The sequence below is a fragment of the Phocoena sinus genome, chromosome 10 (assembly GCF_008692025.1).
Source record: "Phocoena sinus isolate mPhoSin1 chromosome 10, mPhoSin1.pri, whole genome shotgun sequence".
NCBI lineage: Eukaryota > Metazoa > Chordata > Mammalia > Artiodactyla > Phocoenidae > Phocoena > Phocoena sinus.
Window position 1 is genome coordinate 75268502 of NC_045772.1, and position 26383 is coordinate 75294884.

Genomic DNA, 26383 nt, shown 5'->3' on the forward strand with positions numbered 1-26383 from the left:
TGGATGAAGTATTTTATGAACCACATTAGTGAGAAGGGAGAGGTGATATTGTGCATATATATTTAGTCTTCTTCCACAGTTCCTGGCACACAGCTCCCAAAACCCTTAGAATTTCCTTAGTGATGAGAGCCATGTCTTGTTAGGTTAATGAGGTGATTTTTGGACCCCACCTAAGGATGAGGGCTGTTTTCCAGAAGAATCAACCATGTGACTAGAGGGTTGGAACTTTCAGGACCACCCCTGCTGACCTCCTGAGAAGGGAAAGGGGCTGGAGGTTGAATCAGTCACCAGTGGCCAATTATTTACTCAATCATGCCAATGTAATGAAGCCTCTATAAAAACCAAGAAGGATGGGGTTTGAGAGCTTCTGGGTTGTACATGCAGAAATTTGAGAATATTGTGCTCTGAGCTTCCATGCCCTTTCCCCATACTTTGCCCTATGATCTCTTCCGTCTGGCTATTTCTGAGTTATATCCTTTTATAATAAACTGGTAATCCTTTTATAATATATCCTTATATCTTTTTATAGTAAACTGGTAAAGAAATTAGTTTCCTGAGTTCTGTAAGCTGCTCTGGCAAATTGATCAAACCCAAGGAGGGGTCGTGGGAACCTCCAATTTTTTGCCGGTTGGTCAGAAAACTACAGATAACAACTTGGACTTGCTACTGGCATCGGAAGGGAGGGGGGCAGTTATGCAGGACTGAACCCTTAACCTGTGGAATCTAATGCTACCTCTGGTAGGCAGGTGTCAGAATTGAGTTGAACTGTAAGAACACCCAGTTGGTATCCAGAGAATTGTTAGTGGTATGGGAATTCCGCCGCCCCCCACACACAAGTTGAAATTGGGTCAAAGAACCTAAAAACAGGGGGCATTTTCAGTTATAGACTGAAAACTGTTTCTGTCCTTTCCTCTATCCCACATTGTCCTGCAGTTTCCTTATATCTTGGCTTTGGCTCCAACTGAGTAGAAGTTAGCCACTGAAGAAGTTAACTGAGTTAAAATATCCAGAAAAATATAATGTAAGTGGAGCTGAAAATACAAGAAGGTTATGAAGCCATCATTGGCTTCCTCCATTTTAAAACTGTAGTTAATAATCAGGAAGCACATTCATTTTATAATTTTTCTCTTTCCTTCAAGGTATGGTGCTAATGGATAATTTTAAAATGTAAAAATAAACTACAAAATATAAAATATGATCACACATTCCTCACCAATGGAATATAAATGGAAAATATATTCAATGTAGCTTTAGCTAGCAATTGAAAAATAAAGGAAAATATTAGTGTCTATGTATCATAGCATGTCAAAATTAATTTTTATTCTTATAATTAAGTAGCAATAAAAACTTGGAATTATTTCAATTTCTTAATGGATTTCCATCAGCTACAAATTGAGAGTTTAACCAGAACCACTTTATCTCACTAATCAGAGAAATAAACAACCTATCATTTCCCCATCAGGTCAGTGAAAATTAAAATACAACAATATTTCTCTGAAATTGTAGGAACTAGTAAACTTATATGATGTTTTTTGTTAGTCAGTCTGGGGTTCTTTTTGTAAATACCTAGTAAAGCTAAATAATGTGCATAACATGTGACCCTGTGGTTCTATTTCTAGATATTTACTTTAGATAAATATTCACAAATATGCACAGGGACAAGAGTACAAGGATGCTCATTGTAACTATGTTGTAATAGCAAACAGTGGGCATAATCCAAATATCCATCATGATGAAGTATTATGGAATGCTGTGACATGAAGTTAGACCTCAAGTATTGTTGAATTAAAAAAAAGCAAACTGAATAAAGAAATATGCAGTAGCCATTTATATTAAAAATTGTATTAAATAATTCTATATTTTATAGTTACTTAAGAGATATTTGTTTTTATTAGTGCTTGGGCTGGACAGACACACACCAAACTGGGGTTAGTGGTTGCTTTGTAGGAGGGGTGGGACCTCCTGGATTTACAATGGTGGTTAAAGGAAATTGGATTTATTCTTTAGTTTTCTAGGGCTGCCGTAATCAAGTACTACAGACTGGGTGGCTTAAACAACAGAACCTTATTCCTCAGAGTTTTGGAAGCTAGAAGTCTGAGATAAAGGTGTCAGGAGGGTTGATTTTTTCTGAGTCCTCTTCTCTTTGTCTTGTCGATGGCTGCCTTCTCCCTGGGTCTTCACATGGTCTTCCTTCTGTGACTGTCTTTGTCTTCATCTGCTCTTCTTATAAGGACACCAATTATATTGGGTTAGGGCTCATCCATATGACCTAATTTTGCCTTAATTACTAATTTAAAAGCCTCTATCTCCAAATACACACTCTGAGGTACTGGGGTTTAGGACTTATGAATTTGGAGGGGATGGAGGGACAGACACAATTAAGCGTATAACATATTTCTAACATCTTTATTTAAAACAAAGAAACAAAAGAAATTGGTTTCATATTTGGCACTGATGCTAAACAAAGTTGTAAAAGAAAAGTATAAGGTTATATAAATCTAGAAAAATTTCCCCTCATGGGAAATCTATTTGGTCTTCCAAACTTTAAGAGTGCTGTAACACCAGGTTGCTAACATTGGTTATTTTAGGAAGGTGAAAATGGAAGTGGGTAGGGGGATATTCTTAACATTTTTTAACGCTTTTACTTTTTAAAACAATTGCAGATGTGCAGAAAAATTTGGGAAAATACTACAGAGTTCCCATATTTCCCACGCCCAGTTTCTCCTATTATTAACATTTTACATCAGTATGGTACATTTGTTACAGTTGATGAACTAATATTGATACACTGTTAACTAAAGTCCATACTTTATTCAGACTTCCTTAGTTTTTACCTAATGTCCCTTTTTTTTTTTTTTTTTTTAACTCCAGGATTCCATCTAGGATACCACATTGCATTTAGTTGTCTCCTTAGTCTCTGGGTTATGACAGTTTCTCAGACTTCCTTTTTTTTGGACAACATTGGCGTTTTTTTTTGTAGAATGTCCCTCTACTGGAATTTGTCTTCTGTTTTTCTCATGATTAGATTCAGGTTGTTGGTTTGGGGAGGAAGACCGCAAAGATAAAGTGCCATATTCATCACATCCTATCAAGGGTATTAACATGATTTGTCACTGTTGATGGTTCCCTTTGATCACCTGGGTGAGGTTAGTATTTTTCAGATTTCTTCTGTGTAAAGTTACATCATTTTTGCCCCTTTCCACACAAGTACTCTTTAGGAGAAAGTCACTTTGTGCATCCCACAGTTAAGGAGTGGAGAGCTATGCTCCACTTCCTTGAGGGAAGAATATCCACATAAATGTTTTGGCATGCTTTTGTATGAGAGATTTGTTTCTTCTCTGCCATTTGTTTATTTATACAATCATTAACTTTTTTTTTTACTATATCCCTTTTAATTATTTTACATAGTAAGCATATATTAATTTTGTAATTATTTTAATTTAAAAAAATTAATTAATTTACTTATTTTTGGCTGCATTGGGGTCTTCATTATTGTGCATGGGCTTTCTCTAGTTGCAGGGAGAGGGGGCTACTCTTCATTGCAGTGCATGGGCTTCTCATTGTGGTGGCTTCTCTTCTTGCAGAGCATGGGCTCTAGTAGCAAGAGCTTCAGTAGTTGTGGCACTCAGGCTCAGCAGTTGTGGCTCATGGGCTGTAGATACAGTCTCAGTAGTTGTAGCACACAAGCTTAGTTGCTCCGTGGCATGTGGGATCTTCCCAGACAAGGGCTTGAACCTGTGTCCCCTGCATTGACAGGCAGATTCTTAACCACTGCACCACCAGGGAAGTCCTTGTAATTATTTTTAAATAAGAATATTTTAAAGATACTTAGATAAGAAATCATCAACCAATTTTGGACTTTAGAAATTAGGAGCAGGAAAGCTTATTAGAAAGGACCTATGGAGTTTGAAACTACAAATAATTGTGTACCCATTCTCTATTAGTAATGTGTTATTCTCATTTACACCACAGAAAGCAGTTTATACAAATATTTAACATTACCTGCTTAGAGAGTAAGAAGGTTGCATCTTTAGATCCAACATGAAGCAAACAGAAGCCTTTCTAGTTGTATACAGTTTCAGAGCATCTTAAGCTTCATGACTTCAAGGCAGGTTGCATGTAGTTAACCTTCATTTTGCAAACTCTTGGAACGTTTGTACTATACTTGGAAATGATATGCACATATCATGCTTTTCTTGTATACAATTGGAAACTTTCTGGGAAATAAATTTTTGTCTCCTTTGAGAATTTCCAAACATAATTATTAATATTTCCTCCCTACAAAGATACTTAAAAGTAAATTTTTGAAACTCTAAATCAGCAAACTATTAATAATAACCATAATATCAAATTATCCCACTGTTGCTGCCCTATTACATATGCTGTCAATGACTTAATATTTCTTTACATTGTAATTTTTTCCAGATATTTCAGTCAGCCTGTTAGCAGTTGTTGTCAGCTTTTGTGGCCTGGCCTTGTTGGTTGTTTCACTTTTTGTCTTCTGGAAGTTGTGCTGGCCTTGCTGGAAGAGCAAACCTGTGACTTCCAATGTCAGTACCCTTCCACAGAGCATGTCAAGTGCTCCCACTGAAGTTTTTGAGACTGAAGAGAAAAAAGAGGTTAAAGAAAATGGAGAACCAGCACTAAAACCTATTGAACCTGCAATAAAAATCAGCCACACTTCCCCTGATATCACAGCAGAAGTCCAAACTGCTTTAACAGAACATTTAATTAAACACGCACTTGTGCAAAGACAAACTACTGAGCCTACATCTTCATCCCGGTAAGGAAAGATCAAATATATAAAACTAGTGTGTGTGTGTGTGTGTGTGTGTGTGTGTGTGTGTGTGTGTGTGTGTTGTATGTGATTTTCTAAGAGAAAAACTGAGGTGGGAAAGGAGAAAAGACAAGACAAACAGGAGAATGAGAAAGACACAGGAAACAGATAATAGAATAAGGAGGGAATTGGCAGGACAGAATAAATAGGGATGAAGAGAGAGAAATTAAGGACAAAGAAGCCAAACAGAGAGCAGTACCATGAAAGGGGCTTACTGGAATTTGAGCTCTCATTAAAATCATCTAATTGATGATTTTAAAATGATTTTAAAATCATTTTTTTTTTTGCGGTACACGGGCCTCTCACTGCTGTGGCCTCTCGCGTTGCAGAGTACAGGCTCCGGACGCGCAAGCTCAGCGGCCATGGCTCACGGGCCCAGCCGCTCCGTGGCACGTGGGATCCTCCCAGACCGGGGGCACGAACCCGTGTCCCCTGCATCGGCAGGCGGACTCTCAACCACTGTGCCACAAGGGAAGCCCGAGATTATTATTTATTGACTTTTTCCTTTGAAATATCATTGTTTGATCATTGCTATTTGCAGTCTTTCAATTTAGTTTAAAACAACCAATAAATATCAAGAAAACAGCCATTTGCAATGCGTTTCATGAAATCATCCACAAGTTCACAGTCAAAACTGAGTAACAGAGACTAATGTTTCGTCTACAGTTGTTTAGCACCTACCCCATAAACTGCTGGAAAATTTCATTGCTTATTTGAACTCACATAGACCAAACTCTTATACTGGTGAGAGTATGGTAAGTTCCACAAGAGCTTTGGTGAATATCGAGCATAGCAAGGCGTGTACATGAAAGGAAGGAAGAGGGAGATCTCCTTAAGGAGATACATTTTAAGGAAGTGCATTTTAACTCATCCTGGAAAAATCAGCAGAAGTTTGCTTGAAGGAAAATAATTTGCTGTGGTGTGTATTGAATTGTGTTAACTGTAAAGGGAAAAAGATTCTTGTGAAAAAACATTTTTTCTACTAAGCATGGTCTTCAATCTTTAACATGAAAAACATGTTAGTAGCAGTGTTTCTCTGATTCCCAGAAGTAGCAACTAGTTTTACACTAGGACAGGGTAAAAATCAATAGCAATGGGGGTGAGTGCTGTTATCTGCTAACTGATTGACTTCCTAATCTTACCTTCCTACTTCTCTAAATCAAAGATGCATCCAATCTTTCTGACATGACATACTTTTTGTGGGTTTGGAAATCTATCAAGTTGAAAAACTTCATGGGTCATGCTTGCTACTAGGATTGAAAGAATATTCAATATATCTTTTATAAAATAAAAAAGGATTGTATCTATAAATAACTTGTCTTCTTTCTGAAATAAATTCCAGAGGGATGAGTAAGAATAATTGTTACTTCAGGGATGAGAAACTTTGGGGTAAGGAGGATGGATGGAGGTCTTATACTTTTCTGAGCTATTTAAATTTTATAACCAAGGTATGCCTCATATTTAGTTATTATGTTGACAAGTTTTCCTGAGCACTGCATTTGGGCTCATTTTTATAATCCAGTATACATTCATTTAAATTTATTTATGGATATTTAACTGTAAAATAATTATCCCATGTGTCACTTCTTTATATTTATAGGAAAAACTGCTTCAAAATTATCTCATGTGGTTGGTTACTTGATTGTCATTACTATCAGAACTGAAAACTGTGGCCAACTATGGTATTTAATAAAGCCTTAACATACCCAGAAATTTCAGGGTAAAAATGATCAATTAACCTACAAAACATTTTTTAAAAATATTGATAATGGCTTTGACAATATATCAACTTAGTATTCAGAATTATTCAACTCTTTTAGTTGATAAATGCACCCTACATAAGGACACTCAATTAATGAAGACAAATTGAGGTAAGCTATGAAAATAGCTTGCCTTTCTTTGTGCAGATTTTTTTTTGGAAACCTCAGAAAAATGAAGTACTATCTCCAAAATATTATCTGCTGAATGTAAACATACAGCTTATCTGATTATCCCTAGCTAGGGGAGAATGAAAGAATACATACTGAGAACACATGTGTGAAGACTTGGTTTTGGTTGCAGAATTGGTTTCTAGAAATGAAATGCAATAGGGAATGACAACAGGTCATTTTAGCCCTGGATTTCTCAGTTATTACATGAAATTGAAGAAATCAGAAAAAAAAACTTTTCTCTCAATCTTAAAAATTGGATTGTACATGTACATCTCATATTTTCTTAAGAGAAAAAGTGGAGTACAAATTCATAGTTCTGCTAGAACTTTGATATAATTTCATTGACCTCTTTGAATTTCCTTGTTTATGAGTGGCTGAAGAAGGAAGAAAAAAAAGTGTTGTTTTTGAGTGCCTGCAATTTAGTCACTATGCCAGGCATCCTTCCTGATAATTCTCTGCCAGCCTGTATGAAGTAAGTATTATTAATTATCCCCATTACTTGTGCGTTAACTGAAGCCCAGAGAGATTTTTTAAATTGCCTAAAGCCATGAAGCTGGTGAAAGTTAGAATTCAGATTTATCCAGATTGATGGAACATGTTTTAAGAGTTAAAGCCAAGGGAATATGGATTTTTGCAACCAAAGATGGTTAAAGTCTGCTGCGGACAGGTAGTTTGGAGGTTGGAGAATGAGGGCCACTTCCTGCTCATTCTGCTCAGTTAGAAATGTGGAATTATATGTGCTTATCATGAATAACAAGAGTCATGAGTTTAATCTGTTTGGCCTTGGAATGAATTCCTTGTAGAAAACTTGATTATTCCTAGTTCTCAAAACCCCTCATCTATATAATTACTTCATCATACTAAAAATTACCTTTATATAGAAAGGAAGGGGAAATTGCTGAGTTTATTACGCAGACAGAGAGATCCAGGGCACATCATTATAAATCAGATTATTCTGCTCAAATGCTAACTTTTCATCAGAACCGCCCCCTGCCCACCACCCCACCACTCACACACGCACACACAGTAAATTTAACTTTAATGCTTGGTTTCCTCACCTTACTAATATATCCCAGCTCTAGTCTGGTGTTGGGACTCCATTTTATTTGGCTCAGACAATAGATGACATATCCTCTCAAGTTTTATTTGTCACTATTCTTAAGCAGCATCTTGATTAGTTAACAGCATTGCTGGAAACTGCCACATTTCCCAAGTTCTCATCTTGCTTTTCAAATACCCGGACATTCGGCCCCATCAACCTGCTGGCAGCCAAACAACCCAACAGACGTCTGTGTTTTTCTTATTATTAACATTATTCTCACATCTGTCTTGATTGACTGTTGATTCATCCAATAGCCTTACTCAGTAGATACAGTCAGCAGATATAACTTTTAGGTATAGTCAGTGTATTCTACATATTCTGTCCACTCTGCAAACTCTAGTGAACTGGAAAAAATTCCTCAACATAATGCAGAGAGATAAGATACTAACTTCAATATAAGGAACTACAAGTGCAAACTATGTGGTGGAGAATGTGGAATTAAGATAATTAGAAAAATCATTTTTAGCTGAGGCATGAAGTCCCATTAAACTGAGACCAAAGGAAACTAGGAATTCACATAAAGACAATTGGAAAAGGGTATGCATTCCAGATGGAAATATTTTATGTGAAAAGACACAGAACAGCAAATCTTATCATGAAAACAGCAGGTACGTTGCCTTGATCAGAAAATAGATGTCAGTGGAGGAATAATGGAAGATAAAGTCAGCTGGAATTAAAGTCTGAGGAGGCCTTGGAATCATGGCCAAAATTGTTCAAGGTCTGTCCTGTCAAAAATATTTGCAGCAAAAGAGTCCCTTGGATAAAGAGCTGTGTTTTAGGAAAATTAATTTGACAACAGTTTGTAGGACAGACCATAGAAAAAGGCATCTATTTTGAAAGTAATATAGTAGTTCAGGCATGATAAAAATCTTATAACATTTTGAGTCCATACTGCCCCACACATATAGCTCTACACTGCCTTCTTAGGCAGAAAACCTGCCAATTTTATTTCTGTACTGATCTTGATATCTAGACAAAGAACTGTAGGAACTCAGGGTATATTTGTTGAATTTTAAAAAATCAGTAAATGAATTTGATGACTTCATTTTATCTAACCCAATGGATCTTTCATGGTTGCCAGTTAGAAGGGTGCTTGGTCTTTTTATCATCCTCCTGTAGACCTCAACTCTCTGCCTCTGTGCTTTTGCTTATGCTGCTTCCCTTGTCTAGAATGATAAACTCTTTTTTATCTACTATAAGATCTTTAAGGAAAATGCATCTTTTTCTGTCCAGTTATAAGCTATTGTCCTTTAAAGCCATAGCTACAGTCTAGCAATTATTTATTTTCTTAATGTTGAACTCTAGCTGTGTGCCAGACCTGAGATGTTAATTTCTCAAAGAACAAGTCTGTATAACCCACTTTAATGTGCTCCTAATTTCTTCACTGGGTAGGTGCATAATAAGCATCAAGTGAATGATTTGGATTGACTGATGATCTCTCCACTTTGCTCCTTTAAAGACAGCATCAGATGGTGAGATAAACAGTGCTAATATTAGGAGAAGGTTAATGATGGTATACTCCCAAGGATGAGTATGAGGACCAATTCCTCATTCATTAATAGTGTGCATTCACTAATTAATTAGTGAATGTGCATTCATTAATAGTGTGAAATGAGGTGAATTGTAAGCAGCAAAATATTTGTTGAGGATGAGAAATTATGTAGGTTAGCCACTGTTAGAGAGGATTCTAAGTACCTACTGAAAATAATTTGGAAACCTAGTGACAGATCCATTTGAACATGAACAAAAGCATGACATGGAAAGAAATCATTGACTCATATGTGCTGATGGATTTACAATTAGCTATGGTTGCTTAGAAAAGTAATTCTTAATATCATCACACATAAAGTCAGAAAGAGCACTCGATGTAGATTGTTAAAAGAGAAATGAAGAATTACATAAAAATATGTAATACTAGAGTGCATAGTTTTCTTTGAGATTTTTTAAAAAGTTAAGTCCCTCTCAAAAGATAGCAAAAATTGCAATTTTCATTCCAAGATACTGTAAGGAGTGGAAGACAAGATGTTACACAAAGGAAGAATTTAAATGGTATTTAACCAGCTAGGATATCAAGAAGCAGTGCTTGGCCAGAACAATAGAGAACCTGAGATTTAACTCCTTGAAATAAAAGTTCATAAAACATGCCGTGCCAGTGCTTGAGGTGGTTAAATAATCTCCACTATGAAACATATGTATTTGGTATATAAACTAACTTCTGAAATGGGGTGGCTCTTTGATCCAAGGTCAGAGATAAAACCTTATAAAATGTATTCAAACTTGGACAGTTTGTTTTCTGGCACTGATAAATATTATCTCCTCTTTACAAGCACTAATTATAAATTGATTAGGACCTTCTTCTTCATAGTACAAATAATTCTTGGGAAGTTGACTTTTATTAGTCACAAGAATCTTGTAGTAAAGTATTTCATACAAACTCCAACAGACACTTCTTGAATCCCAGCATGTGTTTATTATGAAATTCATGAAAAGATTAATAATATTTAGTTATACTATTATAAAGACTACTAGTAGAAGGGTTGGGGATGGAAGGTACATCTGAAACAAGTGATTTCAATACACACTTTACAGTATGCTCAAGGAGATGTGGAGGAACAGGAGGGACCCAGGGTGGTAGGTCAACTCAGTTGGAGGACTACAACATTTTTCTTCAAATCCTAGCTGACCTCTCTAGGAGAGAGGCTCATGATAGCCAGCAACATACTTCCAAGTAAGTGAAGGCCTAAATGACAAATTGAGCATAGAAATTTAGAGCTAGAATACATAATTAAGGTCAAAAGACCTTATAGGGACCTAGCAATACCAAACAAAATATTCTTGGATTTATTATTCTGACAAGTAGTTATTGTGAGTTTTTTTAATTTAGGCTTCATTTTATATTACTTCTTTTCTTTAATATAAAATATTATGTTCTCAGAACTTTATTTGTAGATCAAAAACTACCAACCTAATTACTTCATACTCTATTCCTTTAAATATATGCTGGATCAAAAGTAATTGCTTATCATCTCTTGTTATGATTTGTAAACTTTTTTTTAACATGGTGAAAGGCCAAGGGACAAGTATTTACAGAATAAGAACATTCATTTCCTTAATTACTATTAAAAACAAGTTTCCTGTCAATTCTTTGAATAGAATAAAGATAAGTTACTTAAATTAATTTTAAGCATTACATTGCATAATTGAGAAGAAAACCAGTTTTTTCTCGAAACAGCTTTTATTATGATTGGATTGTTAGTCATATGGCTAAATTCTTCAGGGAAAATTTTTGACTTATTTATTCAACAGTATTTATAGAACACTTGTTATGTGCCAGGCATTTTTCTAGACGTTTGATACACATTAGGGAACAAAACTCAAAATTCCCTACCTGCATTCTTGTGGAGAGGAACCAAACAACATAACTAAGTCAGTTACATGATGTTTTAGAAGATAATAAGTTCTGTAGAAAATAATAGTGCAAAATAAAGGGGTTGATAGGTCTGAATGAGGAGATGGAAGGGTGGTCCATGCTGGTGTTTGTGGAGAACTTTCCTTGTGGAGGAGGCAACCACTGCAGACGTCCTGAAGGTGGAATCTGCCTTTTGTGTCCCAACCACAGCAAGGAAGTCAGTGTAGGTGTAGCAGAGAGAACCAGGTGGAGAATGCTAGGAGAAAAATCAGAGAGGCAGTAGGACCCAAACCACTTTTGGCTTTTACTCTGAGTAACATGCAAAGCCACCAGAGAGTTTTTAATCAGAGGACTGCCATGATCTAACTTGTTTTGAAAGGATTACTCTGTTGTTTTGGGTATAAACATTGAAGGAGGCCAAAGGATAGAAGCAGAAAGAACACTATGGAGGCTGTAATCCAGGCCAGAAGTGATGTTGGTTCAGACCAAGGAGATGGTAGTTAATGATGGATACATATATCTATACCCTGACTGGATTCAGGATATACTTTGAAGATAGAACAAACGGACTATGACACATTAGCTTGGGCATATGAGTAAGAAAAGAGGAGTCAAGAATGACTGCATGTTTTGGCCTGAGCATCTGGAAAGATAAAATTGATAAACATGAGGCTGTGAATGGAGTGAGTTTGGGTGCCAAAAACAGGAGATATGGAACTGTTGTGTTTAAGGATTTTGTTAGAAATCATAGTGGAAAAATTGAGTAAGCAACCAGATAATAACTCTGGAATTCTGGAGAGAATCTGCGAAACATACGTAAACTTGGAGTCCACATAGAGATGGTGTTCAAAGCCAGGAGATGATATCATCAGAGAGGTGAGTGTAGATAAGAAAGAGAAAACCAGAGATGAATCCCAGAAGTACTCCAATATTAAGACATCAGGAACAGCATTGTAGACTGAGAAGTCGAGACTAGTAAAGAAGGAAAACCAGGAGGGTATAACCTGAAAGCCAAGTGAAGAGAGTATGTAAACAATCAGGAGTGATTAACTGTCCGGTGACTATTGTAAGGTCAAGTGGGGTGAGGACCATGGATTGACCGCTGAGTTTAGCAATGTCGGGGAGACATTATTGACATTTTCAAGAGCTACCATGTCAGAATTGGTATGTGAAAAACTAGTTAGAGTGAGTTTATATAGAATGGGAGAAGATAAATTGGACAGTGGATGTACTATCCTCAACTCTTTCAAGGAGTTTTGCTTCAAATGTGCTAGAGAAACAGCAGTACAGAGAGAGGAAGTAGAGTGAATGGAAGGTTCCTATAAGATAGCAGAAATAACAGTATCCTCTTGTGCTGATGGTAATAATACATCAAAGAGGCAGAATTAATAATGCAGGAAGCAAAGAGGAGTAGTCTTGAAGGTGACATGAGAGAAAATGGGATTTAATATACAAGTGGAGGGATTGGCTTTAGATAATAGCATGGGTAATTAATCATATCAGAAAGGTAAAATATATGGATACAGATGCTGATAACAGGGTTGATGAGGTGGAAGATTTCTGCTCTTTGCTTCAACCTCATTAATGAAATAGGAAGTAAGGTCATTAATTGAGATTGGGAATGAGGAAGGTGTTAGAGGTTTGAAGAAAGGTGAGAAGGTGTGAAATAGTCTTGTGATTCTAGCAGATTGAGAGGGAGAATGGTTTGCTGTTCAGTGTTAGGGTTTAATGAGGAATGTGGTCATGAATTTAAAATGGAACATTGCGAGTTCTTTTATGTTCCTCTCGAGTTGTATTCACTTGCACAGGTACAGGTATAGAAATGATGGAAAGTTGAATTCAACCAGGACTGTGGTTTTGCCCTGCAACTAAGAAGGTAGAGAGCAACAAGAGAATTGGGAATGTATGTGTGAGAGTAGCTCTATTGATTAACAATGGAAATGAAACTGGATAAAGAGGGAAAAGTGACATCAAGGAACTAGGGATTATGAAATAGTGATAGAATCAATGTATTGGAGGTTCTTGTGAGTTGGAAAAGTTATTTGAATTTGAGTATAAGAGGGTGTGAGCTGGAAAGAGGTGTTGCTCAGAGAGAAGCATATGTGAAATTGGGGTTGTGGAGAGTTTGCAGCTAATAATAATGACGAAATCTGGCTATGCACATGGTAGTAACTGAGGTAAATACAGAACATCATTAGAGGAGAGAAATTAAAAGAACCTAGAGGCCAAGTAGTTGGAAGAAACTTGTTCACTGCTAGAAATCGAAGCAAAAACATTGTCAAAGAGAGTTAGTGAACCAAGTGATTAAAATCACTTTAAAGGGAGTGATTTGAGTATTAGTAAATGACTAACAATAAGTGGTAATGGGGATATGATCTGTTGACTTGAGTTTTAGAGCCTGGAGTGGTGTATTCAGGGAGAATGATGTGAATGTGGTAATGAAGGACAAGAGGAATGGAAAACTTCACTTCTAGGACCAATGGAACAAGGATTATCACAAAAATATCAACCACCACATGAGAGGGGCACAGAGCAAACAGTGTCCTTGGGGAAGAATCAGGCTTCTACTAAGCAATAATGTGAGAAGAACATTTAAAGAAGAGATTAAAGATATAGAGGATTGTGCTGACATCAGACAATGAATTAATTTCAAAACTTCCTTGTGGTATATTATACAACTTAGTCTGCCTTCATATATGTAGTGCCCTGCATGGTATATGCTCAGATATTTTTGTGCTGAATGAGTCACTCTTGTCATTGTTTCAAATTGAATGGAAAAAATAGGAAACAAATAAAGATGAAAACTTTGTTTACCAGAAAATTAATTTAGTCTTATTATTTGAGCCTCCTTAGCTATAAAACAGGGTTACAACTTTTAATATATGGTGATAGTTTCCTATATAAATATTATTAATATTAAAACAAAGAGAGATGAACTCCTTGTAAATATATTGAATAAACAAATAAAACACAAATAAAACACACCTCTTATTTCTCAAGCAGTACCTAAGATAAATTTAATAGTTAGTAAAGACACTGCAAGTAAGAGTAGGAGGATATAGGTTTCCCACTTAAGGAAGAAAGAACTGCTGCAGCTGAGAAGTGAGAGTCAGAGGGAATCTGTTGTCCAGGGTGATAGACCAGGACATGCTCACACAAGAATGACTTTGTGCCAACTCTGTATCCCCAAACAGGAAACCTAGATTTGAGATTGTCAGAACCAGGGAGTTCATTATGGCATTTGCCCTTCAGCTCCATGTGTACTAAACTCTAATGATAATTATTAGCAGTATGAAAAATGGTAGGTTTCAAAGTTATCTGTAATATCTCATTTGACCTTCACAACTATGAAAGGACGGTTTTATGGATGAGGAAAGTACACATCAAAAAAGTGAAGTGACTTGCCCAAAGTTGCTGTTACTCCATAGGGAGGCTGGGACCAAACTATAGTCTGATTTCAGTCCAGCATTTTTTAAATCTCATCTCAGTGTAATGCTCTTCAAGCGCTTTCTCCTGGGTAGTGTGGAAAACTTGGCATGGTTTCCAGTGAGATTCCAGGACTCTACTCACACATTAACCAAAGCAGCTCTGTCCGTACGTGTTGAACTTCTGGTCTCTGATTTTGTTTGAAAGAAAGGATCTGTTGGTGAAAAAAATACTTGAAAATTACCATATTAATACATTTTATTCCTATGGCATAATATTGACTATATCTAGTAGTTACTCTCAGATGTTTCAGGTAGGGTGGGAAAAGTTTTTCCTTCTCCATCTGGAAGAGTACTTATGAGGTGCCTTCCTAGGTTTGAAGGGTAAGAGTGGGGTCAGTAACAGTCAAATGGCCTGTACTTTAATTGGTTGGTATTTGTGTGAGACTAAATAGACACTTACCACTTTCATTCCAAAAGAGAAAAAAAAATTCAAGAAGATAAAGAGGATCTGTGTTGTCATGGCAATAGTTTAACATTGTAATAATTAAAGCTTCTCTTAACTGACTAGCTAAACTGTGACTTAAAACATGAACTATTTACTCTATAATTAGGGCACTGGCTTACTAGAACAAAAATGTTACTGCTTTTTGATTCTTGTTAGAAGGGGCTTTACAGCTGCCCATTTAGATTCAGTGGCATAAGAAATAAATTATTGAATTTTTAGGGAGAGGATAGAAGCTTAAATTTTACTATGTTGAAAAGCATTAGGGAGGTGAAATTATGGATCAATTTATTTAAAAAAAGGAATTAATTTCTTGGGGGCTTTTTGCTCACACAAAAAAAATAATTTAAAATTGTTGCATAAGTGAAAGTGATTTTGGCAGAAATATTAGATTGTTTAGTAAAATATTCTAAATCTCTCAAGAATATTTAATGTATTAACTGGATTATACTAGACCTCTTTAATAATTCACAACGACACATACTACCTGGTATTCCTTTCTAAATTCTTATTATTTCTTAAATGCTCCCTGATGGTTCCCTGACCCTAATTTAAGCCCTGATCTTGTATATCTGGAATAGATTCAGGATCAAAATACATTTCATAGCGTGTTCAATGCATTAAAATGGGATCAATCTGAGGATCAATCTGGGGAAACAGATCACTTCAAGCTTTAAGTAACTTAGTAAAGACTTTTACATATATACTCACTTAGGTACTGAAACTAAAATATTGGGTCTTAAATTCAGTATAGTTTTAATTAGGAGCTTATTCCCTCATCTGAGATAAAGTTATCCTAGTTTGTTTCTTTATATAGAGATAATTTTTCAATTATGATCAAGTGGAAAAAGGTATAACAACAAGCATAAAGGATTTTGAAGTAAGTGCTGGAGAGACATTGAATTTAAGAGAGAGATGAAAGAAGGAAAGCCAAGCTGAAGGCTCCTGTAGAAAGCAAAGTATGAGATGATGAGGATATGGACCAAATAGCAATGGAAATAGAGTAGAATGGACAATTATATGAGATATCTCAAAGCAAAAAATCAACAGGACTTAGAAAATTAAGCAAATCCCATGAAATAAAGGAAAAGTGATTCAAACAAGCATAATGCAGGATTCCAAGCATAAGTGACTGACAAAAATTTTAGAGCTATTGTCAGAGATTGTGGAAGAGTGAACTGGTTTGAAAGCAAAATAGAGAAAATAATTAGTTTGCTTGAGTTTGGGGCAAAATTAGGACATTTGTTTAGAAGTCCCCCTTCGAGACAAAGAGATATGGAACTAGGATTTTGTCTATCTGAGATATATCTAGGGAATCACCAGATTAAAGGTAGTAATTATAGCCCCAAAACTGATTATTAGTCTGATGGAGTGATTGAGAAGAGAAAAGAACAAAAGACCTGGAACCAGACCTTGAGGAAACACATAAGTTGACATAGCTCACGCTAGAAATCATGGAGAAACTATGAGAAGCAGATCTTAATGCAAGTCACATTTATGAGCCATTAGTAAGCTGATATACCTAATGTTCTGGAAATGTTGGAGAGATAAATAGTAACAGTGAGTATAGGAAATTCAGTTTGAATTTTAAGAACTATTATTTAGCCCCAAACTCTAAAATTCTACAGTCTTTTAATCCTTAAGAGTTTCTGAAGCCCACTCCATGTTGAAAAAAGGAAAATGTACTCATTTTTTTCTGTCATAACTATATATTCTTTTGAAAAATACACATTCATCTAGTTATCTTAAGTATTAGAAATAACACAGCATAAGAATATGTGGACTTATGTTTTTTAATATTGTCATCACTAAAATGGGAAATTCATAAGACCAAAATATCCAGATGAAAAGAAATCAGCCATCTGAATGATCTGTTTACATAATGTTTACACCTAGATACACCCAGGTAACATTTTGTAGAATATTGAACTTTTTTGGTAATCATCTTTCTTTACAATTGTGTTTAAAAGTTTTGTGCTTATTATGGTACATAAAGATACCAAAAGCTCATAAAAATGTACATAATGTGTGTTTTAGGTGTTTCTATAATTCTAGGAGAGTTTTTCTTTGAATTTTGCATTCCTGGTTTTTCAAAAGTAACTCGTGTGTGTGTTTGTGTGTGTGTGTGTGTGTGTGTGTATCCATCTGTTTATTGCTGTAGATATAATGCTCCCATTATCCTGGGTGTGGGGTAGAGTTTATATGCCACTGTATATAACATTATCATCAAAATGATCTACTTAAACGATTTTGTGTGTATGTGTGTGTGTACAGACACAATTCCTTCAGAAGACACCTACCAAGGCAAATGCAGGTTTCCAGTGTTGATTTTGGCATGGGCACAGAACCCATTTTACAAAGAGGAGAAACAACAACCAGCATTGGGAGAATAAAACCAGAGCTCTACAAACAGAAATCAGTTGACTCTGAGGGCAACAAGAAAGAAGATGTCAAGACCTGTGGGAAGCTTAACTTCACCCTCCAGTATGATTATGAAAATGAACTTCTAGTTGTTAAAATTATCAAAGCCTTAGATCTCCCTGCTAAAGACTTCACAGGAACTTCTGACCCTTACGTGAAGATGTATCTTCTTCCAGATAGGAAAAAGAAATTTCAGACCCGTGTGCACAGAAAAACTTTAAATCCTGTGTTTAATGAAACTTTTCAGTTTCCTGTAGCATATGATCAACTAAGCAACCGAAAACTACATTTCGGTGTGTATGATTTTGACAGATTTTCTAGACATGACATGATTGGGGAAGTGATTTTTGATAATTTGTTTGAAGCCTCTGATCTCTCCAGGGAAGCCACAGTATGGAAAGATATTCATTGTGCTACCACAGTAAGTTATAATTCCACCAATGTATTCCTTTTTATTTGACCTGCAGTGATATATAAAACTAATTTTTACCCACATTAGTTCTACAAATTAGGGAATTTATGTCCTAAAGACCTGCAAACAGAGTATGTGATTACATACATACATAATAATTCAGACACTTAACACTAGGTAACATTAGTGATTGTATAAATAAAATAATCTTTTCCTTCAACATCTAACCTTTGTTTCTACACTTCCTGTTTGGGGAAATTCATTACTTCACTGTATTGGACATTTCTGGTAATTTGCCAAAAATAGTAGGCTTTTTCTCTTGTAAAATATTTATCTGTAACCTATTATCAGCACTCAATTTCCTCATAGTTATTATTGACTTTCATTGTTTAAGATGATTTTGTTCCTCAGATTAAACCTAAAACATACTTTGATGCCACTGGAAACTCCTCGATTTGGTCTAAAACAGTCCATTCCTTCAGATTTTGTGGAATTGATAAGATTATAGCATTTGAAATGCTGAATGATCAGGAAGTAATTGTTTACATTAGAACTTTTCCTTTTCATTACAAAATGCTTTTTCTGATTATAAAATAATTTAATATTGAAAATTTTAGAAACAGGGTAAAAAACATAAAATTAAATAATCCATAACGCCATGAATTATATGTAAAAACTTAGCATATTTCTTTCTACTTTTTTTTCTATGAATGTTTTAAAATAATTAAGATCAAACCAAGTTTAAATTTTTTCACACTCACTTTTTTTGTTCTATATATGTTTTAGTACATGATGTTTAAATATATGATCCATTTTCCTAACCATTCTTTTATTGTTGGACATTTGAATTAGGCATAAATTTTGTTAGACTAAAAATTTGTTGCATTCTCTATACATAAATCTCTTTTTTATTCAAGATTATTTGTCCAGAATAGAATTGGAGAAACACAATTAGGGAACTGGTCTCTTTAGAGGTTAGATTGCTAAATTTTTTTCATTTATTAGTTTTTAAATAAAGGCATTTAATTTTTTACTACCAGGTTGTCTTAACATCTTTTGTCTAAGTTTTACCACAAATTATAAACTAGAAATGTTGAAGTTTTGGACAGTGACAGGGATTATTTAAAAAATAAGAAAACTTTTTAAAATTCAAAATAGCTCCTTTTGTATTTTCCCCTTATTAATGTTTTACTAAGTACAACCAGTATTTAGGTTATTAAATTTTCATTATTGGGTTTTTATTTCAGTCTCCACTGTGATAATCTATTAGGGAACAAACTGGATTATATTTCAAAGGCACATTGGGGCTCTTTTGATTTCATTTTTTTTTCACTTTATTACTTATATTCCTACAGGGATAAAAGTGGTGAAGAGTGAATTTTACTGTTTTAAATATATGACACCTTCTGTAGAATTCTACAAATGCAGATAATAATTAATTATTAGGTTATTTCTCTTGATTCGCCAATCTTATATTAGTCCTTTTATTCATTCAACAAATATTTGCTGATTGCCTACTCTGTGTTTGATGTACTGTAAGTACTAGGGATGCAACAAACATTCCCATAAAAAACTCTTTTGTTCATATATTTGGGTTCAGGTAAGTAACCCCTAAATGAAGTCTAAAAATTTACATAATTTTATAGGTGATTGACAGTGGATTATTTTTTTACATTCATAAGTTTTTGTATTCCATACTGGTCCTTAAAAAACAGTAAGAATCCCTTGTGGAAGCTTCAATTTTTGACTGCTAATAGAACATAAACTGTTTTTTTATGGTAAATATTAATGAATTCTTCAATTTTATTTTCAACTCTCCCATGTGCTTGAAGTATTAATTTTTTATTTCTGCTGTAAAAATTACCACAAATGTAGTGTCTTAAAATAACACAAGTTTATCACCTCATATTTCTGTAGGTTAGAAGTCCAACATAGGTCTTATTGGACTAAAATCAAGGTATTGGCAGGGCTCTGTTCCTTTCTAGAGCCTCTAAGGGTGGTCCATTTCCTTGCCTTTTCCGGATTCTAGCAGTCACGGGCATTCCTTGGTTTAGATTTAGCCCACGTGAGCAATCCAGGATAAGCTTCCCATCTCAAGGTTTATAATCTTAATTACATCTGCAAAGTCCTTTTTGCCATGTAGGTAGCATACTCAGGTCAGGATATTAGGAAGCAGCCATCTTTAGGGATGCCTTTATTCTGCCTACCACAGCATAGACATTTTCATTTCAGTATTCTGGATATGAAAGGAAGTATGCAGATAATAAAATGTATTATTAAATTATTCTAGTCAAATGACGTTTCTCTTTAACTGGAACACTGAGCCACACACTGTTCTAGATACAGTTTATGACTTTTTTGTTGCAAAGATAGTGATGAAACCTAAATTTCTTGACTACGGGACCAAAGTTCACAATATACACTAGCATCATCTTTATGGTTAAAGTAGTATTTAATTAAAACTTCTCTTAAGCTTTTGAAAAATTATTAAACAATTTTATATTCTCAGATTAATAAAAATGAAAAAAATAATGTGAGTTGAAATTTGCTTAAGAAACTGTCTTTGCCTACTCACACATCTTTAATTTTAAGTAATTTCACACAGAAATTATAGAATGTTCTAGAAAGGAGAAAGGAAAGAAAGTAATGTAGTCATATGCCCTCACTAAATACTTGTTGAATCAATAACTTAGCATATTTGCATATAAGGCCAAGTGAAAGAATGTATGTTAGTACAAATCTCCCAGAAGAAAAAAAGAACAGTGCAATGATGTACCTTTTGATATGCTTGGTTATATTTGTTGACATTAACTACTTTCTGTAGGCAAAAATTATTCAGTGTGTAGCACAATTTCATATGTAAAATAAACCAGAAATATTTTAAATTTATTGTTAAAAATCCTAAATGGTTGAAACAAGAGGCACGTATCATGTATTTATAATTTTATTACCAATAAATTATTTCTATGCAAGAGGGGTTAATATTTTTATCAGGAATTAGCAGTTTTTTAAAAAATTTCAGGTTGAATGAAAAGAAAACAATAAAGGCGTGTCTTTATTCTGTGCAAAAAATTAGTTTTCACTTTAGAGCTATATATTACAAATATGGCAAGCCAGTCAGCTCTTCAACTAACATAAATATCTTCAACATAGGGAAAAATCACATTGGAGGACAGTGTGTACCCTATGCCTCTACTTCTGTAATGGGAAAGAGAAATATATATTCATATTCAGTTATATATACAAAAAAAAGTTCTATATGAGGAGACACAAGAATTTAATAATAGTTGCTAACCTATTGGCAAAAATAGTAGAAGCTGGATGAATATGGAGAAGGAATGATTTGCAACATATTCCTTTATATACATTTTAAGCTTAAACTATGCGAGAATAATGTTATTCAGATTTTAATTAACATTTTTTCAAAAAGTTCTGTATAATAACGACTAATGTATTTTGAATATATAAATGTAGTTTTCTTATACACACTCAAGAATCCATTGAAAGTTTACATAGATAAGGAAAAGCTTTCCTTCTTATGAACAGAACCACTTCATTTTGCATATTTATTTATTTACTCATCTATTCAAATAACATTTTTTTCAGCACCAACTATGTTCTAGACACTTAGGAATTCTCAAGGGAGGAAGTTGTGTGTGTGTGTGTGTGTGTGTGTGTGTGTGTGTGTGTGTGTAACCACATTGACCTGGTTTATAGCTATAAAATGCTTGAATCTATTATCTTCTAACTAAGGGTCTATCAAATATTATTTTTTTGAATATTTCTGTTTTGTAAAGTTCATTTATACTATTTTTTAGATCCCACTTATCAGTGAAAGCATATAATATTTGTCTTTCTCTGTATGACTTACTTCATTTGGTATGACAATCTCTTTATTTCATTCTTTATTATGGCTAAGTATTATTCCTATTTCACTATATGTGTATATATGTGTATGTGTATATCTATCTATCTATATATATATATATATATATCACATCTTCTTTATGCATTCATCTGTCGATGGATATTTAGGTTGCTTCCATGTCTTGGCTGTTGTAAATAGTGCCACTACAAACATTGAGGTGCATGTATCTCTTCAAATTAGAGCTTTCCTCTTTTCTGGATTATGCCCAGGAGTGAGATTGCTGGATCATATGGTGCCTCTATTTTTAGTTTTTTAAGGAAACTCCATACTGTTTTCCATAGTGGCTGCACCAATTTACATTCCCACCAACAGTGTAGGAGGATTCCCTTTTCTCCACACCTTAGCCAGCATTTGTTTGTAGACATTTTAATAATGGCCATTCTGACTGATGTGACATGATACCTCATTGTAGTTTTGATTTGCATTTCTCTGATAATTAGCGATATTGAGCATCTTTTCGCATGCCTATTGTCTTCTTTTTTTTTTTTTAATCTTTATTGGAGTATAATTGCTTTACAATGGTGTGTTAGTTTCTGCTTTACAACAAAATGAATCAGTTATACATATACATATGTTCCCATAGCTCTTCCCTCTTGCGTCTCCCTCCCTCCCACCCTCCCTATCCCACCCCTCCAGGCGGTCACAAAGCACCGAGCTGATCTCCCTGTGCTATGCGGCTGCTTCCCACTACCTATCTACCTTATGTTTGGTAGTGTATATATGTCCATGCCTCTCTCTTGCTTTGTCACAGCTCACCCTTCCCCCTCCCCATATGCTCAAGTCCATTCTCTAGTAGGTCTGTGTCTTTATTCCTGTTTTACCTCTAGGTTCTTCATGACATTTTTTTCCCTTAAATTCCATATATATGCGTTAGCATACAGTATTTGTCTCTCTCTTTCTGACTTACTTCACTCTGTATGACAGACTCTAGGTCTATCCACCTCATTACAAATAGCTCAATTTCATCTCTTTTTATGGCTGAGTAATATTCCATTGTATATATATGCCACATCTTCTTTATCCATTCATCCGATGATGGACACTTAGGTTGTTTCCATCTCTGGGCTATTGTAGATAGAGCTGCAGTGAGCATTTTGGTACATGACTCTTTTTGAATTATGGTTTTCTCAGGGTATATGCCCAGTGCGGCGAGCCGCTTCTGACCAGCAGAATGACGAGTCACCACACGCTAGATTCTTCTCGTATCACACTTTATTGGAGTACAGCTTGGTTATAGACAGATGGAAGGAAGACCCCGAGCTTTGTTCACACTGGCTTTTTATAATGCACTAGAACCTGTGGCAACCTGTGGTTGGCTGGTTAACTCAACCTGTGGTTGGCTGGTTAACTCAATCTGTGGTTGGCTGGTTACCTCAACAAGATATGTGCTGTTCACAATTTATTGGTTGCAATTCTGAGCCTTTATTAGCATATTGGCTCGTCGTGGCGCATGTGTGGCACATAGCCTTTGGGCTACTCCCTGATAAGCGTTATCTGCGACCAGCAGAACAACGGCTTCCACGTTATCTGCGGCATGGCAGAACAACGGCTTCCCACATCTCCCCCTTTTTGTTTTCTTAGACCCAGGAGCTGAACTCGAACAATGCCCGCACAAGCGCTCACCCCATGGGATGCTCGCTGAGCAAGAGTTAGTTCGAGAAGCTGGCTCATCACCCTCCCCGTCGTGCAATGTCCATACAGACCACGGAGTGCAGGGGCTGATGTTCCTCGTGATTCCCATCAAAAGTGCAATGGTCATAAACCTTTTTGTGCAAGGGCAATCACTACGGGTCGTTCAAGATGGAGAGCCAGGCGCCAGGGGAGTCGCCTTTACTAATGGCCACCAATGCCTGCGTGAACAACATCTTATCTCGCTTTGTCCGAGTTCGCAAACGACATATCAACCACAGGCACACCACAAGTCCCGCCATACAACACACTGCAAACATCCCTGCACCGACCCACTCCTTAAAGAAAGTAAAGGCAGAAGACAGCCAGGTAGTAAAGTCCCCAAGCGTAACGGGGTAAAAATTGGAGGCGTATTGACAATGGCAGCACAGTAAGGAGCAATCCTGGTCCGGTTAGACTCAGTGCAATTTTTTGTATTGTTCGGTAGGGGGACCATGCCCTCATGTTTCAAAAGTAAGGTGGTAACATTCACTGCATTCTGGCTAGAGTTCCCTGTACCAGAGCCAGAATGTTGACCCTGTGATATTTTGGTCAAGGCTTCATTTAGCATAGACAGAGGAACCTGATTTCCCGTAAGTGGGTTATTCCAGGCAGTCAAGGTTTTTCGAGCTAAACGAATGCAGTCCACAGAGGCATTCCAACTAAAACAAAGGGTATTATTTACAACAAAATTTGTAGCATTATAGTGCACCCATTTATCATCTAACGATACAGTGCAGGCTGTATTCATCTCACAACTGGTGGAATAAAATATTGGAAGCACTCTGCTATGGGAATGGACCGGTAGAGGAACTGGCCAGGACCGGCTAATTCCCCAAAACATCTTGTCCTCCGCCTTGAGTAGGGAAAGCCCATCAACACCATCCAGCTCAGCATCATCCCTTGAGCGCCCTGCATCGCCCTTGGGATCCTCTTCCACGACTCTTGTTAATCTTGTCGGGACCCAAATCGGATCTTGATCCTGCGGAAAAACACAAAGAGATCCCCTGGATCGCGTGACAACGCGATCCGGGCCCTTCCATCGATTAGACAACACATCTTTCCACATCACTATACCATGTTCCTTTTGTTCATGTATAGTATGGCGTTCAGCAGAAGTTTCTTTCTCATCATGTAAATTCAAAAAATTAAGAGTAAATAAGGCAAGCGACAATTTCTGCTTCGGGGTGCAATTCTCCGCTATTCCCCCTTTTTGTTTTAAAAGTAATTCTTTAAGTGTGCGATTAGTTCGCTCTATTATACTTTGGCCTTGTGGATTGTAAGGCAGGCCCGTAACGTGTTCTATTTGCATTTTGTGACAAAAGAGAGCAAAGCTCTTGGAACTATAAGCTGGGCCGTTATCTGTCTTTAGTGTAGCAGGCTTGCCCCAGGCTGCCCAGGCTTCAAGGCAATGAGTAATAACGTGTTGAACCCGTTCTCCAGAGAGAGGGGTAGCATGTACCACCCCGGAATAGGTATCCACAGATACATGAACATACTGGAGCGTCCCAAAGGAGGGAACATGAGTGACATCCATCTGCCACAGCTCGTTTGGGGACAAACCTCTGGGATTTACACCAGTCTTTTGGGCCGGCAAAAATTGGGCACAAGTGGAACAAGACTTAACAATATGTCTGGCCTCGGCTCTAGTAATGAAAAACTTCTTTCTCAACACTGCAGATGATACATGATATAGCTCATGAAATTCTTGTGCTTGCTGCTTTTGATCCAAGGATAAGAAAACACGCGTTGCCATATCAACTTGTTCATTGGCTTTTGCCATTGGACCAGGCAACAGGGAATGAGCCCGTATATGGGTAACATAAAAGGGGTGTTGGCGGCGCAATATCTGAAACCTTATCCCGGCCAACAAGGATGCCACTGTGCTGGATGATCGAGTATGGGGGGTCACTTCGAGACGTTTCACTGCATTAACCACGTACAATGAATCAGAGATCAAATTAAAGGGTTCTTGAAATCGTTGAAAAACTTCCAAAACCACATGACATTCCACCACTTGAGGAGCATCAGGTCGATAGTCTATAACGACAGGATGCTGACCCTGAACCATATAAGCCCCTTTTCCGGATTTTGATCCGTCCGTATAAATGGTCAGGGCATCATTTAGTGGTCGCTCTACAGTGACCCTTGGAAAAATGACAGGTTGCTGGATAACGAATTTCAAAATTTCACTCTTGGGCAAATGGTTATCAATAATTCCAGAAAAGGTATACATAAGTATAGACCACTCAGAGGTAGTGGCAGTTAATGTTTCTATTTGATCTTTAGTATAGGGAACTACAAGTTTTTTCGGCAACATTGCAAAGGCGGAAACACATTGTTTAATACCCAAAAAGGCAACCTCAGCAACCATAGATGGATAGTGAGATAGCGTCTTCATCCCCAGAGACTTGGTATGAATCCAAAGCAAAGGCCCATCTTGCCAAAGAACACCTGTTGAAATCCTAAGGTTGGAAGAACACACATCCAAATAGGCAAGGTACTGTCATAACGCTGTAATTGTGCTTTCATAAGAGCCTGTTCCACCTTCTGAAGAGCTAGCTGTTCGGGCCTCGGGGGTCAACTGACGCGGGGAATTAAGATCAGGATTACCTTCCAATACAGCAAACAAAGGCTGTAGTTCAAAGCGAGTCAGACTCAAATACGGTCGAAGCCAATTAATATCCCCAAGCAATTTCTGAAAATCATTCAAAGTTGTTAAATGATTAGTTCTAATTTCAATTT

General features: G+C 36.3%; 1 protein-coding gene across 1 annotated transcript in view; it reads left to right on the top strand.

Annotated features, from left to right (window-relative positions):
- The window catches only part of SYT10 (synaptotagmin 10), an 89717-nt gene that overhangs the window by 25845 nt on the left and 37489 nt on the right, over positions 1 to 26383 (top strand). The window contains exons 2-3 of the mRNA XM_032645992.1: positions 4426 to 4783; positions 17484 to 18051. Of these exons, the coding sequence (XP_032501883.1) occupies positions 4426 to 4783; positions 17484 to 18051 (926 nt within the window). The remainder of the gene's footprint in view (positions 1 to 4425; positions 4784 to 17483; positions 18052 to 26383) is intronic.